Here is an 18,219-nt window from a genome sequence, read left to right as displayed (position 1 = left end):
CTCAAATGTTATTCTATGGTTAGCTGCTTTGTTGCTCAATGTTTCCCACCCAGGGCCAGCTCCACTCAATTGAAAAAAAGTGGTTGCTTAGGGGGCCCAGCCAAAACCAAGAGAAAAATGATAAATAAAAAGTTGTATTTACATTTTTTAGGAACTCCTTTGTGGTATCAACATACTATTGAGAGTAAAAATAGTAGAATACACCAGTTGCAATATAGAAATTTGGTTGGGCATTAGCAGTTGTTTTCATGTCAGTCAATTTTTTAATTGGTAAGTTTGTCTAGCCAGCCATCTACACTTGTAGTAATCATGGCCGAATACTGACCGGGCACACAGGGCACATGCCAAGAGGCCCTGACCTCCAGGGGTTCCCTATTGATTTTGTTAGTCATTCTCACTCAAATGTCATATTAACATGTTATAAGTCATTACAAAATGTGTAGAATTGCAGGAAATTTACTTTAACTTTCCCACCTGGATATTTAATTAAAACATCTCAACATTTGTAAGAGAATTCACAAAAAAATATTCTGGTGTTTTATACATGTCCCAATGTGGGTGATAATTTAGAGAGAACAGCTTCTCTGTTCATACTTCCAGACTATTTTTTATCAAGCTCTTTTTTTTAAATGTCTTAATATTACAAATTACAATAAAAAAAACAGGCCATCACTACACGTATATTTTCTCTAAAGAAACATAAAATAAACAGAAACCAGAAATAAAAATCACTACACATGAATTGCAAGTTCTTATTTTATTCTCAGCGGTAAGGACACGTCACTGGAACGAACAGCGACTGCGCGGCCTGTTTGAATGATAGCTGATGAACGAATCAGGAATGAGAGTTTACTGAGGGCCGGTGCAAGGCCAATAAACACGTTGCATAGTGTGGTTGGGCGGGAACACAAGGTTGTGAGTATATGTGTAACAGCAACGGAGTGGTAAGTGCCGCTCAAAATAGCTGCTACCTCAACGAGAAATATAATTGAACTGCTCTATGGCTCTGTTTGTATGACTATTCTGAAATTAATCACGAGGTGTAACTTTGAGAATAAATGAAAGCAGATTTTCTGTTCATTCATACAGCTAAAGTTAGCTAGCAAGTAGCATGTAAAAAGAAGGCTCAGCCCTCCTTGAGTTTAATGGAACCTGCACTGTCTATTTACAGGAACGGAAAACCCATCAGACAACTGCGTATTGCGTTTATTTAGCTAGGTCAATACATACATGCATATTTGCTAACACATTAAGCTACATTAACTAGCTAGTTAACTTTACCTATTTAGCAAAGGCTGGCTGCCAGATTTGTCTCTTATGTTGCTATTTCTTGGTCATTTCTACATACAACACGAATGTCTTAATAATTTGGTTGATGAAGGCAGAGAAAGAACCAATGATGTGTTGGAAAGAACTGTATGAATAACAAGGAATGTTTGCAGTCTAGACGGAGATGCATCCATTTCCTGGTTTCATTCTTCGCCACATCAAAGTGCGCATGTCCTTATCGGGGGCGATTCATTACGCCGATTCTGTTGCAAAACGTGTCATGAACGGGGAGGGACCTACCTGAATTTCCCAATATAAACTTTAATTTTAGTTGCAATGCTTGGACTAATGCTTACACACCTAGTTGGAACAGACTGAATCACGTCTTTTAAACCCAGTCAGTGATTTCCTCAGGCAAATAATGTTGGTGTAAGACAAGTTGTTAATAATAGATTGTGGTTTTGTGTTTAACATTACTAAAGTGAGTTTTCCAATATAATTGGGGTTTAGTTTGTAGACTGAAGCTCCATGTTTTTAAACCATTAATTAATCTACTGACCAAGCTAGTAAAAACTGACTTGTTGGGAGTGTACTTTTTGTGCTGCTTTGATTCCTGCACAAGCAATGCAAGTGTGGAAGTTTGGAATGGAGTAGAGGTCGACCGACTATGATTTTTCAACGCCGATACCGATTTATTGGAGGACCCCAAAAAAAAGTCGATACCGATTAATCGGTCGATTTTAAATAAGAAAAAAATATATATATATATATATATTACTCATTTGTAATAAATGACAATTACAACAATACTGAATGAACACGTATTTTATCTTAATATAATACATAAATAAATCAATTTAGCCTCAAATAAATAATGAAACCTGTTCAATTTGGTTTAAATAATGCAAAAACAAAGTAAAAGTGCAATATGTGCCATGTAAAAGAAAAAAAGCTAACGTTTAAGTTCCTTGCTCAGAACATATGAAAGCTGGTAGTTCCTTTTAACATGAGACTTCAATATTCCAAGTTGAGATTTTAGGTTGTAGTTTATAGTCTTTATAGGACTATTTCTCTCTATACCATTTGTATTACATATAATTTTGACTATTGGATGTTCTTATAGGAACTTTAGTATTGCCAGTGTAATCGTATAGCTTCCGTCCCTCTCCTCGCTCGATCCAGGACAACCAACAGCCACCCTCGAAGCAGCGTTACCTATCGCTCCAGAAAAGCAGCGGCCCTTGCAGAGCAAGGGGAACAACCACTCCAAGTCTCAGAGCGAGTGACGTTTGAAACGCTATTAGCGCGCACCCCGCTAACTAGCTAGCCATTTCACATCGGTTACACAGCCTAATCTCGGGAGTTGATAGGCTTGAAGTCATAAACAGCGCAATGCTTGAAGCATTGCGGAGAGCTGCTGGCAAAATGCACGAAAGTGCTGTTTGAATGAATGGTTACGAGTCTGCTGCTGCCTACCATCGCTCAGTCAGCCTGCTCTATCAAATATCAAATCATAGACTTAATTATAACATAATAACACACAGAAATATGAGCCTTTGGTCATTAATATGGTCAAATCCAGAAACTATCATTTTGAAAACAAAGCGTTTATTATCGCATATGCCCTCACTCTGCGTGCAATGAACACAAGAGAAGTGACAATTTCACCTGGTTAATATTGCCTGCTAACCTGAATTTCTTTTAGCTAAATATGCAGGTTTAAAAATATATATGTCTGTGTATTGATTTTAACAAAGGCACTGATGTTTATGGTTAGGTACACGTTGGAGCAACGACAGTTTTCCGTGAATGCTCACCGCATCGATTATATACAACGCAGGACACGCTAGATAAACTAGTAATATAATCAACCATGTATAGTTAACTAGTGATTATGATTGATTGTTTGTTTTTTATAAGATCCCCGAGCTGACGAGGTAAAAATCTGTCGTTCTGCCCCTGAACAAGGCAGTTAACCCACCGTTCCTAGGCCGTTATTGAAAATAAGAATGTGTTCTTAACTGACTTGCCTAGTTAAATAAAGGTGTAAAAAAAAAACGGCCAAATCGGTGTCCAAAAATACCGATTTCCGATTGTTGTAATAACTTGAAATCGGCCCTAATTAATCGGCCATTCCGATTAATCGGTCGACCTCTAGAATGGCGCTTGCTGCCTTGCACCTTCACTGCTAATGTAGATTCTTTCCAACAGGGATAAGCCAAGTTATCACTCCCCGTGTGAAGATGACGAAGTTAGGCTTCCTGCGGCTGTCCTATGAAAAACAGGACACGTTGCTGAAGCTGCTCATCCTGTCTATGGCTGCAATCCTCTGTAAGAACACATACACTTTACATCCCTTTCTGTTACTCTACACTTATATTCCATACTATTATTATTAGGGCCATTGTCGTGGACTTTGATGATGCAACGTATAGAGATGGTTTAGACTTGTTCTTTCTCCCCCTTCTTGTTAGCCTTTTCCACCAGGCTTTTCTCTGTGTTAAGGTTCGAGAGTGTCATCCATGAGTTTGATCCGTAAGTCCACTGCCTTGGTTTCTTAATACTCAGATTCATGGTAGTTTACAAAAAAAATTCTCAATGTTGTTTAAAGCCAGAAATGGAGCATGACCTTGAATGCTTTTCTGCTTCTTCCTCAGATACTTTAACTACAGAACAACCCGCTTCTTGGTAGAAGAGGGGTTCTACAACTTTCATAACTGGTTTGATGACCGGGCATGGTACCCTCTGGGGAGAATCATCGGTGGCACTATTTACCCAGGTAGGAATGGGATGACCTGTTCAAGACAATACTTTGTACAGTACTTTACATTATAGGGTGATTTATCTAGACATTAAAATGTTCAGCTAAAAAAAGTCCTGTTAAGGTGGCTTTTGGTAAGTTCGTGTCACCATTTTTTCCCTCTGTTATATAGATCCTTTCTGTGATTTTGTTTTGGCCTATCCCACACATTTTTGGGCAACAGCAAGCCGACATGGCTAGTAGCTAAAATACTTGCCCTTTGTTAACTCTTTCTGTTCTGCCCTGTTGCCCCAGGCCTGATGATCACCTCTGCTGCTCTGTACCACGTCCTGAACTTCTTCCACATCACCATCGACATCCGTAACGTCTGTGTCTTTCTGGCTCCCCTCTTCTCCTCCTTCACTGCAATTGTCACCTACCACTTCACCAAGGAGCTCAAGGTAGGTTGCAGCACACCTGGGTCCTGTTCAGGGGGTAGAAAACATAAAGAAATGGAGGAAAGCAGGGAGGTAGCCTACAACCTGAAAATGCTCAAGAGCTCTGAAATGTACTTGTTTCCATGGCTTTCATATCTACAGTCTATTTCTTGTAGGATGCAGGTGCTGGGCTCTTGGCTGCTGCCATGATAGCAGTGGTACCTGGCTACATTTCCCGTTCTGTCGCAGGCTCCTATGACAATGAAGGTACAGAAATTGCCTCATTCCCCTTAACATTCCAGTTTAAAGGACTTGTCCCATGTTGTGGTCTTTAATATAATTGATTGTTTTTCTGTCCAGGTATTGCCATCTTTTGTATGCTGCTGACGTACTACATGTGGATCAAGGCAGTTAATACAGGCTCCATATACTGGTCCGCCATGTGTGCCCTGGCCTACTTCTACATGGTGAGACAAACGCCTCTAAAATAAAGAAATGATGAGGAACTTTAACAATCGAGAGAACTTACAAACTATAAGGTACAGTAACTTAGTCCGTGCTAAAGGTTGTGACACTCCTCTCATGGTGCTAATCTGAAGGAGGCTTTCTTTCACTGCGTTCAAGATGAAGAAAAAATATAAAGCGGTGTGCATCGTTATAATAGGATGGCGCCGGAGAAGATAGCAGACGTTTTACGTGCCCCCAACCGATTGTTTTTTTTGTTTGTTTATTTGCGTTGTTTAACTTGTTTTTTTCTTATTTTGTACATCATGTTGCCACTACAGTCTCTTATGAAAAATAACTTCTGGACATCAGGACTGCGATTACTCACCACGGACTAGCAGAATCCTTTATTTCCTTTTAAAGAGTCTGAAGAGCCTGACGCAAACGATATACAGCTTTCTCGGGATCAGGCCCAGATCCCCGTGATTTGCATGAAGAGGAGGTGGAAAAAAATGGACCGGAGGGTGGGCTGCCTTCTGACAATTCGTAGGCGATTGAATAAACCCCCACTTCCTTCCATTCTGCTAGCAAACGTGCAATCTTTGGACATTAAAATAGATTACCTACGTGGAAGATTAAACTACCAACAGGACATTCAAAACTAATATCTTATGCTTCACGGAGTCATGGCTGAACGATGACACTATCAACATACAGCTGGCTGGTTATACGCTGCACCGTAGCTTCTGTTAAGACATGGGGCGGTGGACTATGTACTTTTGTAAATAACAGCTGGTGCACGATATCTAAGGAAGTCTCAAGTTATTGCTCGCCTGAGGTAGAGTATCTCATGATAAACTGTAGACCACACTACCTACCTAGAGAGTTTCTGTATTTTTCATAGCTGTTTACATACCACCCCAGTCAGAGGCTGGCACTAAGACAGCATTGAATGAGCTGTATTCCACCATAAGCAAACAGGAAAACGCTCACCCAGAGGTGGCACTCCTAGTAGCCGGGGACTTTAATGCAGGGAAACTTAAATCTGTATTACCAAATTTCTATCAGCATGTTAAATGTGCAACCAGGTTCTTCTGATGGCATTGAGGAGTACACCACATCAGTCATTGGTGTCATCAATAAGTGCATCGATGACGTCGTCCCCACAGTGACTGTACGTACAGAAGCCATGGATTACAGGCAACATCCGCACTGAGCTAAAGGCTAGAGTTGCCGCTTTCAAGGAGCGGGACTCTAACCCGGAAGCTTATGAGAAATCCCGCTATTCCCCCTGACAAACCATCGAACAGGCAAAGCGTCCAGTGACTCGAGCCTACCAGATGAGCTAAACTACTTCTATGCTCGCTTTGAAGCAAATAACACTGAAACATGCATGAGAACCCCAGCTGTTCTGGAAGACTGTGTGATCACGCTCTCCACAGCCAATGTAAGACCTTTTAACCTCTCTGGGATTTGTGGGACGCTAGCATCCCACCTCGCCAACAGCCAGTGAAATTACAGGGCGCCAAATTCAAACAGAAATCTCATAATTAAAATTCCTCAAACATACAAGTATTATACACCATATTAAAGAAACTTCTTGTTAATCCAATCACAGTGTCCGATTTACGGCGAAAGCACACCATGCAATTATGTTAGGACAGCACCTAGCCACAGTAAACCATACAGACATTTTGTGAGGACTCTCAAAAGTCAGAAATAGCGATTAAATTAATCACTTACCTTTGATGAACTTCATCTGGTGGTACTCCCAGGACTCCATGTTACACAAATGTTTGTTTTGTTCAATAAAATCCCTCTTTATGTCCAAATACCTCTGTTTTGTTCGTGTTTAGTTCAGTCATCAAAACGCGCTCCCAACATCCAGATGAAAAGTTAAAAAAGTTCCATTAAAGTTCGTCGAAACATGTCAAACAATGTTTATAATCAATCGTTTGGATCTTTTTATCATAAATATTCAATAATATTTCAACCGAACAATACCATTGTCATTAGAAAGGAAAGAGAATGAACGGCACGCTTCACGGCCACGCACGATAAACAACTCATGGCATTCAGCTGAGCCACTTACTAAGTGGTCTTATTCTCTCTCCTTTCACAATAGAAGCCTGAAACAACTTCTAAAGACTTGACATCTACTGGAAGCCTTAGGAAGTGCAGTTTGACCCCACAGACACTGGATAGGCATTCACTTAAAAAATGACAAACTTCAAAATTCTCACTTCCTGGTTGGATTTTTCTCAGGATTCGCCTGCCATATGAGTTCTGTTATACTCAGACATTATTTTAACAGTTTTGGAAACTTTAGTGTTTTCTATCCAAATCTACCAATTATATGCATATCCTAGCTTCTGGGCCTGAGTAACAGGCAATTTACTCTGGGCACGCTTTTCATCCAAACTTCCCAATGCTGCCCCCTATCCCAATGAAGTTAAACAGGTCAGCATTCACAAGGCTGCAGTGCCAGATGGATTATCAGGACGTGTACTGCGAGCATGCGCTAACCAACTGGCAAGTGTCTATACTGACATTTTCAACCACTCCCTGTCCGAGTTTGTAATACCAACATGTATTAAGCAGACCACCATAGTGCCTGTGCCCAAGAACTCGAAGGTAACCTGCCTAAACAACGTCCGACCCGTAGCACTCACATTTGTAGCCATGAAGTGCTTCGAAAGGCTGGTCATGGCTCACATTAACACCATAATCCCAGAAACCCTAGACCCACTCCAATTTGTATACCGCCCAAACAGATCCACAAATGATGCAATCTCAATTGCACTCCACACTGCCCTTTCCCACCTGGACAAAAGGAACACCTATGTGAGAATGCTATTCATTCACTACAGCTCAGCGTTCAACACCATAGTGCCCTCAACTCATCAATAAGCTAAGGACCCTGGGACTAAACACCTCCCTCTGCAACTAGATCCTGGACTTCCAGATGCGCCCCCCAGGTTGTAAGGGTAGATAAAAACACATCTGCCACGCTGATCCTCAACACAGGGGCCCCTCGGGTGTGTGCTCAGTCCCCTCCTGAACTCCCCGTTCACTCATGACTGCACGACTCCAACACCATCATTAAGTTTGCCGATGACACAACGGTGATAGGCCTGATCAATGACAATACAGCCTATAGGGAGGAGGACAGAGACCTGACCATGTGCTGCGAGGACAACAACCTCTCCTTCAATGTGATCAAGACCAAGGATATGATTGTGGACTAAAGGAAAAGAGGACCGAGCACTCCCCTATTTTCATCGATCGGGCTGCAGTGGAGCAGGTTGAGAGCTTCAAGTTCCTTGGCATCCACATCACCAACAAACTAACATGGTCCAAGCACACCAAGACCATCATGAAGAGGGAACGACAAAACCTATTCCCCCTCAGGAGACTGAAAAAAATTTGGCGTGGATCCTCAAAAGGTTCTACAGCTGCACCATCAAGAGCATCACTGCCTGGTATGGCAACTGCTCGGCCTCTGACCTCGAGGCACTACAGAGGGTAGGGCGAACGGCCCAGTACATCACTGGGGCCAAGCTTTCTCTATACCAGGCGGTGTCAGAGGAAGGCTATAAAAATTGTCAGACTCCAGCCACCGTAGCCATGGACTGTTCTTTCTGCTACAGCAGGCTATGGCAAGGTACCGGAGCGCCAAGTCGAGGTCCAAGAGGCTTCTAAACAGCTTCTACCCCCAAGCCATAAGACTCCTGAACACCTAATAAAATGGCTACCCAGACTATTTGCATTGACCCCCCCCTTTTACCGCTGCTACTCTCTGTTGTTATCATCTATGCGTAGTCACTTTATTAATAACTTTACCTACATGTACATATTACCTTGGCTCTGTACCGGTACCCCCCCCCCCTGTATATAGTCTCGCTATTGTTATTTTACTGCTGCTCTTGAATTACTTGTTACTTTTATTTCTTATTCTTAACCATATTTTATTTTAACTGCATTGTTGGTTAGGGCCTCGTAAGTAAGCATTTCATTGTAATACAACACCTGTAGTATTCGGCGCAAGTGACTACTATAATTTGATTCAATATGAGGCAAAAACGTTAAACCAACTGAACACACCCCTTATGTCTTTGTCTATAGGTGTCCTCTTGGGGTGGCTATGTGTTCCTGATCAACCTCATCCCCCTCCACGTGCTGGTCCTCATGCTCACCGGCCGCTTCTCCCACCGTATCTACGTGGCCTACTGCACCGTCTACTGCCTGGGAACCATCCTCTCCATGCAGATCTCTTTCGTCGGCTTCCAAGTAAAAAAAAGAAAACCGTATTCTCCCCCTTCATTCGCAGACACAGCAGCTGCCCTGTCAGTTGTTAGACTGCATGTCCGTTGCATGTTATCTTGTAAAGACAACATGGGTCCATATGATGGCCCAATATGATTATTTACAATGATTAAGCCATTATATATTGTACGATCAGCCATTTTTGCTGGTGGAGAGATTTTGGGGAACACACACACACACAGTTAATTTAACTCCTTGTCTCCCTCATCTCCATTTGAAGCCAGTGCAGTCGTCTGAGCACATGGCAGCATTCGGGGTGTTTGGCCTATGTCAGATTCATGCCTTTGTGGACTACCTGCGCAGCAAGCTAAACGCCCAGCAGTTTGAGGTCCTCTTCAAGAGCGTCATATCCCTGGTGGGCTTCGTACTGCTCTCTGTGGGCACTGTGCTCATGCTAACCGGTAAGAGGCTCGCCAAGGATCCACTCAGTAAAATACGCTCATTCAAGTCCAGTTAAAATATTTGAACGAAAACCAATACTGCTGTATTTGAATTCAGGTCTGCCACTCAGACAGGCCTGGGCATTGCCTCTACTCTACTCAGTAATGTAGGCTTCTATTTACAGGCCTGTATGGTCGTTCAAAGCTTGTTTGTTGTTGTTGATCCTGTCATTGCATTTCCCTATCAACACAATTCCTCTATAAATTTGAGCATACTGATATGGTTAAGATTAAGAAAATGCAAAACAGTTTACACATTAAGTATCAGAACTACAGTAAGTGATTTGGTAGTGCCTTTTTATTTGACATGACTTGACTGTGTTGTGATTGTTGTATTTCTCAGGGAAGATCTCCCCCTGGACGGGTCGTTTCTACTCACTGCTGGACCCATCTTATGCCAAGAACAACATCCCCATCATCGCCTCTGTGTCTGAGCACCAGCCCACCACCTGGTCCTCCTACTACTTTGACCTGCAGCTGCTCGTCTTCATGTTCCCAGGTACATAGATTATTCTCAATCAGTCTCGAATGTCAGAATCTTGCTGGTGAAATTATTTTTAGATGAATGGATCGATCAGAATACCTTTGGGACAAAGGTACAAAAATCACTTGTGAAGAAAAACATTGCGCTGCTTTAATGAACCTGCGTTGCTTCTTCCCGACAGTGGGTCTGTATTACTGCTTCAATAACCTGTCTGATGCAAGAATCTTCATCATCATGTATGGCGTCACCAGCATGTACTTCTCAGCTGTTATGGTAAGTCAGCTAGCAGATTAGAATGAGAGGAATATTTGACACCATACATTTAAAATATTCCAATATTTCTGCTGTTGTGAGTAGTACTTGCACATGGTCAAATCAAATTTATTTATATAGCCCTCCGTACATCAGCTGATATCTCAAAGTGCTGTACAGAAACCCAGCCTAAAACTCCAAACGGCAAGCATTGCAGGTGGTACCTAATTGTCATGATACCAGAATTCAATACTGATACCAGGTTTAGTTGCAAAATACTCAACCAAAATGATACTCAATGTCGAAATGATACCACACCAAGGAAAATAAAGTGTATTGGCTAAAGTCACTGAATAACCGACTGTCCTTTATTTTTCAAAACTTTTCTTTTTTTACCCTTTTGAACTACTGAAATAACAAATATAATATCTATTCAATGTCTTTCAAAAATAAAACCATATTAAATTACAGAATGTCTTAAAATGTCCTTATGCAAAACTATGCGACTCGGCGCATATAAAATAATTTTACAATGGCCATAATATTGGATCAAATTACATTCATTTGACCTATGATTCATTGCAGTTAAATAATTTTATGTATTAATTGAATAGTTTAGTTCCAAAACAACTAACACTTTGAAACACATTTTAAGTTTATACACAATGGATTTTATACATCATACTACCATTCCGAGTGCATTTCAACTCCCAGGGTGCAATGCTCCGCCCAGGGCTGCTGGCTGGCTAGTGACTACTGCTAGCAAGCCAAGACAAAGTCGTTTAATTTAAATATATTGCTGTCATAGCTAAATGAGTGCATTTCACATTACTTTTGGGTTGAAATCGTATTATAATTCTCACATGAATGTCATGCTGAAAATACTGTATGTTCATGTCATTGCCACTCAAAAATAATTAGAATTGAGTTGCTAGTAGAATAACATTACAATGCAAAATGTCATGTGTAGAACCATTTGTCATTTTGCAACTAAACCTCCCTTGCGCTGCTTTATAACACCTTTTGCATAGTGGTTTCTGTGTGCTGGCCCTCATCTGCTCTGTAAGCAAAATATTTTCAGTTCCCCACGATTACATCGGGGAGGGGACTGTGGATCGTTCTCAGTCCTTTCGTTAGGCTAACGGGATATCTCAGACAGCACTGGCCTGATTTTGATGAAACTTGGGTGAATGAATTGTCTTGCCATAGAGATCCGGATTTACAAAATTACACCGTTTGGCCCAAGTCAGGAGCTATAGTAATTAACTTAAATTTGTGTCACACCAGAGGAAGAGGCGATGCTAGAGTGGGAACATGACGCAAAATCTGTCTTCTCCAGCAGGTGGTGATTTCTTTGCCACGTCACATGGAGTACAGGGAGTGGATTAGGTTAGAAAAAAGACTGGTACCCAGTGGTGTAAAGTACTTACTAAAAAAAACGGACTTAAGTATTTTTACTTATTTGTGCTTTACTAATTATATTTGACTACCTTTACTTCACTACATTCCTAAAGAAAATAATGTACTTTTTATTCCATACATTTTCCTTGACATGAAAGTTATTTCCAATGCTTAGCAGGAAAGGAAAATTGTCCAATTCACACACTTGTCAAGAGAACATCCCTGGTCATCCCTACTGCCTCTGATCTGAAGGACTTACGGATCACAAATGCTTACACCGCACCAAAACCGGCTGCAAATTGATTTTGTCCCCCCACACCAAACGCGATCACGACACGCAGGTTGAAATATCAAAACAAACTCTGAACCAATTTTATTAATTTGGGGATAGGTCGAAAAGCATTAAACATTTATGGCAAATTAGCTAGCTAGCTTGCAGTTGCTAGCTAATTTGTCCTGGGATATAAATGTTGAATTGTCATTTTACCTGAAATGCATAAAGTCCTCTACTCTGACAAGTAATCCACAGAAAACGGTCAACCGAATCGTTTCTAGTCATCTCTCCTCCCAGGCTTTTTCTTATTTGGACTTTATAAGGAAATTGGCATCTAACTTTCATAGTTACCACGCGACCGACCAAACTCAGTTCATCTTTCAATCACCCATGTGGGTATAACCAATGAGGGGATGGCACGTGGTTCTGCTTCTATAAACCAATGAGGAGATGGGAAAGGCAGGACTTGCACCACATTCAGCGTCACAAATAGAACCAACTTATATTTTAGTGAAGCAATTTTTTAAAAACACATTTTTGCCGGATTTAAAATTTCCAACATTTAGGTTTGGCTATTTGTTAGTCAGCTTGTCTATAATTAGATGCATGCAGCTTCTCTTCTGTCATTATATGTTGCCTGAGAAGACTGAATAAACCCTTGCTCACCAGAATGTCATAAATCAGTAGAATGAATGCCTCCATCTAGTTGATATGGGTAAAGTTCTCTTTCAGCTCTGCTTCTTTCATGGAGCAAAGCCATTTAGGGGCTTGGTGTAAAATGCAATAACAAAAACATTTGAAAATATTTTCTGTGCAAAATTTCCAAATGACATCAGTTTGACCGGTTGAAAGGAAATAGAAAGCTGTGAGAATTACCTAACATGTTTCTGGTAAGATTTCATTTCAGCTTGGATGCATATTTTGTGCTTTTATGATACTAATAAAGATAGCACTACACATTGTATATAACTGTGCATTCGCATTATCTCAAGATGCTGAAATAAATCCTCTTTCCCAATTCCTGTTCCAGGGTCAAAATTAGCCTACATTTGGTGTATCATTTTACTGTAAGAAATGCTTACTTCTGCAGGAGTTATATTAAGGCTATGTGAGAGGTTATAGACCTATAGTCAGTGTCCAGATATCAGTTTCCAATTAACCCATCTGAACAATAGGCTACAGTTCCCTTGATGTGACATAGGCCTATTTGATGTCCCCGTCTTGTGATTCAAATTTGTATAGCGCATCACAATCACATGCTATCATCCTATTTTACCACTTCGACAAATATTTTCCCAAACATTACTTTTCTGGCCCTCCCTTTATTTTCAAATCTCCATTTCGCAGCTTATCTTATTGAATTAAATTCCTACTTTTTTGCCTCCATGGATTGACTAACTTTTTCTGCCTAAAAGCATTTGGCGATTGGTGTGTAGGCTATTTGGTGCGTGTACAGTTAGGCCCTAAAGCTTATAGCCTAAAATAATGAAAGAAAAGCCGAGCAGGTGTGTTTCACTGATCCAGCTGCTTCTCTCCTCAGGTGCGTCTGATGCTGGTCCTGGCCCCAGTCATGTGCATCCTGTCAGGCATTGGTGTGTCCCAGGTCCTCACAACTTACATGAAGAACCTGGATATCAGCCGGCCAGACAAGAAGAGCAAGAAGCAGCAGGACGCCACCTACCCCTTCAAGAACGAGGTAAGAGAGGAAGGATACTTCAAATTGTATTTGTCACATGCGCCAAATATAACAACCATGCTATCTACAAGGGTTACCGGTCCCAAGTCAATGTGCAGGGGTATGGGGTAGCTGAGGTAATATGTACATGTAGGTAGGGGTAAAGTGACTGCATTGAGTAGCAGCAGTGTGTGTGAATGTTTGTTTATATTACTGAAATGCAGCACTGAGAATGTATCCATTGCTACTGGATGTCATTCCAACTTTTGGTAAGGGCTGATAAGGGACCTCTAGTGAGATCTAGGCCCGGTCCAGTAACAACCGTTAAACCCTCGACACGTGTATAGATCTGAAAGTCTTTCTAGTATTTGTTCCACTGATATCCTGTACCATTTTGTCTACCAGGTGGCCAGTGGGATGATTCTGGTCATGACCTTCTTCCTCATCACTTACACCTTTCACTCCACCTGGGTGACCAGTGAGGCCTACTCCTCTCCCTCTATTGTCCTGTCAGCCCGCGGTGGAGACGGCAGCCGCATCATCTTTGACGACTTCAGAGAGGCCTACTACTGGCTACGCCACAACACTCCAGTAGATGCTAAAGTGATGTCATGGTGGGATTACGGCTATCAGATAACGGCCATGGCCAATCGAACAATTCTAGTGGACAACAACACGTGGAACAACACACACATCTCCAGAGTGGGCCAGGTGAGGTGTTTTTTGTGTTGATGACTTAACATGGGACTGATAAGTGGGAAAATCCTATTATCTGTTAATGGCTGCTTGGTACCTGTGACTGCTGAACTTCAATTAAACTGTTTCTGTTGACCGGTAGGCCATGGCGTCCACTGAGGAAAAGGCCTATGAGATCATGCGGGAGCTAGATGTCAGCTACGTCCTGGTGATCTTTGGTGGACTAACGGGGTACTCATCAGACGGTATGTCTACAAAGCCAGTGGAAACTATCAATGCCCATCACCCTATGGATAATCACTTTGTTGAATTGTTACAGCTTCTTATTATTACAGCATTTTAAAATATTTCCTATTACATTATTTAACTCATGATCATTAGTTGTCAATGCCTAATACATACATTAGATGGAGCACCTTTTGCATGCCCATAAATAAACTTGAATGTCAATCATGCTTTAGGTCTGCTAACACTTCCTCTATCCTCTGTGCAGACATTAACAAGTTCCTGTGGATGGTGCGTATAGGTGGTAGCACAGACACAGGGAAGCACATCAAGGAGCACGACTACTACACCCCCACTGGAGAGTTCCGTGTGGACCGAGAGGGCTCCCCCGTCCTGCTCAACTGCCTCATGTACAAGATGTGCTACTACCGCTTCGGGCAGGTCTACACAGAGGCTAGTGAGTAACCCTGCATGATTATAATCCATATGGCAGGTCTGCTCCGAAACTATCTAGTATCAGGTATGCTTGTCTGACATCATCCTCTATCCCTTCAAACTAATATCCTATTTATCCTGATTTTTCAATGATTTCCTGAAGTATCAGAGTGGTAGTTATACCTCATAATGTCTCCACAGAGGACTGTGTGAAAATATGATATTCTTCATCATCTTGGCCCTAGTCCTGATTTTCTAACCCTTGTTCCAGAGCGCCCCCCTGGCTATGACAGAGTACGAAATGCTGAGATCGGCAACAAGGACTTTGAGCTGGATGTGCTGGAGGAGGCCTACACTACAGAGCACTGGCTGGTCAGGATATACAAGGTAAACTTTCTGTGACTACTGTCTTACTCTCCTCTGTATTTATTCAGTCCCGCCCGTAGAGTACCAGGCCATTCCACGGGGTTATTTATATGAAATGTCTCTAGTTGAATGTGTTTTCACCTTATCGGCTCAGGTATTCGAGCCAGCGATGTCTCCGTTACTGGCCCAACACTCTAACTACTAGGCTACCTGCCATTACATGTAAACCCCTCAAACTCCACTCTGGACCCCAAAGCCAGTCACACTGCATTTTTTTTCATTGTTCCTCCCCTAATCAGGTACTGATATAGACCTGGAACATCAGGTGGTTGTAATTAATTATGAGGTAGAACAGAAAACCAGCAGGCTACGGGACCTCTTAGGGTAAGAGTTGAATACCCCCTGATGTAGACACTTATTTTTAACGCATTATTAACACTGTCCTGTGTTTACCCCCTTGAGGTGAAAGATCTGGATAACCGAGGGCTCTCACGGACGTAAAGCCCTCCAACCCGTCATCGTTCATGCACCTCTTTTAGCACACAGCACTGAAAAGCCTTCCCCTGTGGTCTAACCTTTTCATTTTGTTTGTAGAAAAAAAATTGTTTTGTTGTTTTATACTTACCAATGTGGAGTCTCTCTCGTCTGGAATGGAAGGAGGTGGTGTTTCATAATGTCCAATCAAATATCAAGGAGTGATTTCTGCAATCAGTGGCCAAAAGAACGAGCTTTGAATTTTTACAATTTGGTCAATTAAAGGAGGCATAAATGTGACAAAATGGCATGTTGTCTGTCATTTTTTATTTGTTTATTTATTTTCTTTGCACAGTACAATGCAATCTTTGGCAGATTTGTTTTCCCCAAAAGCTTTATAGGAGTCAAGATTTGGCAACATTTTCAACTCAAATTGTTTTGATGATTTTGCTTACTGAATACCAAGACAATGGTATGATTTTAACTGTGTGGGGGGGAAAGTACTATATATACAGTGGTAACTGTGGTCACATTTCACAGAAAAGGAACACACAGGTTTTTCTAAATGGGTCACCTACACTGTATATAGCTGCAGTTTCTCAAGGTTCAAAAGCCTTGTTCACATTGGCAGTTTAAGTGACACTTTAAAGAAATGCATATCCAATTCTAATCTGTTCTTTTACCTGCAGTCTGATCAGCCAAAAACACATGACATCTGATATTACAAGCCACAGATGGTTAATTAGTATAGACTGTTATTTGGCACATCTTGTTGCTTGTGCGCTACTCTGAAAGTTTGACAAGAACATGTGGTAGCTAACTAGCTTGTTTACAAACAAATTAAGTGAATGTGTTAAAGCTTAACAGATAGCTAGTTGACAGCTGTGGCTATCCAAAAAAATGACTATTTTTGAAAGTTGCTTCATCTTATCTTTTGATGCATAGTGATCTTAAACTATCATTTTAACATTCAAAGCAACTGGGAAATGTCCATGGCAGGCATTGTCACCTTAGCCTGCTACATAACTTCTGAGTGATGGTAAGCACGGAACACTACAACCAATCAACATACTGTATGCCATTGCACACACATACGTCGTTACTATGACAACTAGCGTAGCCAAGTCAGCAAATGATACTGCTGTCTGAACACACACAAACATCTGATTTGGTCATTTGTAACTCACTGTTTGGACAGTCACTATTCCAAAATGGATTTGAGCAATAAGGCCTGCAGTATGAACAACACTTAAACTAGAACTGACTGCATTGTAGCAAAATGAACTCTTATTAAAATATTTTCATATGTACCCCTGACAAGTGAGCACTTGGATATGGTCGTTTAAATAAATCCATAGAATGTTGGAATTGCGTATAGTAAGATGTTTGTCCAAATTCTATAGCAATATAGAGTGGGAAAGCGGCCATGCGTTTAGAAACTGCAGTAAATAAAACCTAATAAACATCTGTCTTGCCCGGAATTGGAGTCTATGCAGACCCATGCACCAATCAGAACCACGGTAAGCCTATATGCAAATAAACCATTTGCCACACGGGCCTTTCATTATTCACTTTGAGCTGGACTGCTTGTTAACAGGCAGTAGCATCATTCGAACGCGTTCGCCCCCCAAAAAACACAATACCCCTGAATGGATTTCTGTAAATTACACAGGAGTCCTCTTACATTTGGGAACTTCACAGCCTACCTTTTCATGGCTGTTTAATCAATAGGACTATCGCTCCTGTAACAGTACTCTTCTTGCATTGTGTACAATCAGTCATCGACACGGAACTCCAACATGTAGCACCAGTCATGTAGATTTATTCTGATAGGAACGGCACAAAATCGCACGTCATGCAATGCACATCTCACCATCCAACTCTGCACTCACGCACTGTACAAAATATATGAACCCCCCCCCCCCCCACCAGACACAGTAAGTTGCTAGCTAGTACTGGCGGGAATTCTCTACAACAAAATGCACAACAAATATTCTCCAAAAACTGCTGCATCTTATGTGTGATGTTCGAATAACATTTACAAACACTTTGATATAAATTGTACATTTAAATCACTTGAATATAAAAAATCATTTTTGATGTACAGTGCTTTGCAACCAACAACTTACCGCTGTGTTTGTGCTTGTTCACTGGGACGATTCTAACTGGAACATCCCCCCTACGCAAACCAGCCAATAAGATGTCATGTTGAGTAGGTGAAGGCAAGACAAACTCAAACCAAAACCCCATTGGCTTAACAATAAAGTGGCAAGGGGAATCA

General features: G+C 41.4%; 1 protein-coding gene across 1 annotated transcript; it reads left to right on the top strand.

Annotated features, from left to right (window-relative positions):
- Positions 1–847: 847 nt before the first annotated feature.
- Positions 848–16,246, top strand: LOC123999995 (dolichyl-diphosphooligosaccharide--protein glycosyltransferase subunit STT3A-like). The gene is made up of 17 exons (XM_046306061.1): positions 848–944; positions 3,481–3,600; positions 3,744–3,804; positions 3,927–4,048; positions 4,325–4,470; positions 4,623–4,713; positions 4,807–4,913; positions 9,016–9,180; positions 9,437–9,617; positions 10,000–10,155; positions 10,322–10,413; positions 13,608–13,763; positions 14,148–14,453; positions 14,581–14,683; positions 14,932–15,120; positions 15,370–15,485; positions 15,927–16,246. The coding sequence occupies exons 2-17, from the start codon at positions 3,513–3,515 to the stop codon at positions 15,963–15,965; spliced, it is 2,118 nt and encodes a 705-aa protein (XP_046162017.1). The 5' UTR covers positions 848–944; positions 3,481–3,512; the 3' UTR covers positions 15,966–16,246.
- The last annotated feature ends 1,973 nt before the right edge of the window (positions 16,247–18,219 follow it).

The sequence above is a fragment of the Oncorhynchus gorbuscha genome, linkage group LG16, assembly GCF_021184085.1.
Source record: "Oncorhynchus gorbuscha isolate QuinsamMale2020 ecotype Even-year linkage group LG16, OgorEven_v1.0, whole genome shotgun sequence".
In the NCBI taxonomy this organism is placed as follows: Eukaryota; Metazoa; Chordata; class Actinopteri; order Salmoniformes; family Salmonidae; genus Oncorhynchus; species Oncorhynchus gorbuscha.
The sequence above is the reverse complement of the archived record's forward strand: the minus strand, read 5'-3'. Positions and strand labels throughout refer to the sequence as shown.

What these genes read in the sequence shown, in the direction of transcription:
- LOC123999995 (XM_046306061.1), top strand. Translation starts at nt 3,513, where the DNA reads ATGACGAAGTTAGGCTTCCTGCGGCTGTCCTATGAAAAACAGGACACG. An exon ending in CCTACCCCTTCAAGAACGAG is followed by an intron (nt 13,764 to 14,147) that starts GTAAGAGAGGAA and finishes TTTGTCTACCAG; the next exon opens with GTGGCCAGTGGGATGATTCT. An exon ending in GGCTGGTCAGGATATACAAG is followed by an intron (nt 15,486 to 15,926) that starts GTAAACTTTCTG and finishes TACCCCCTTGAG; the next exon opens with GTGAAAGATCTGGATAACCG.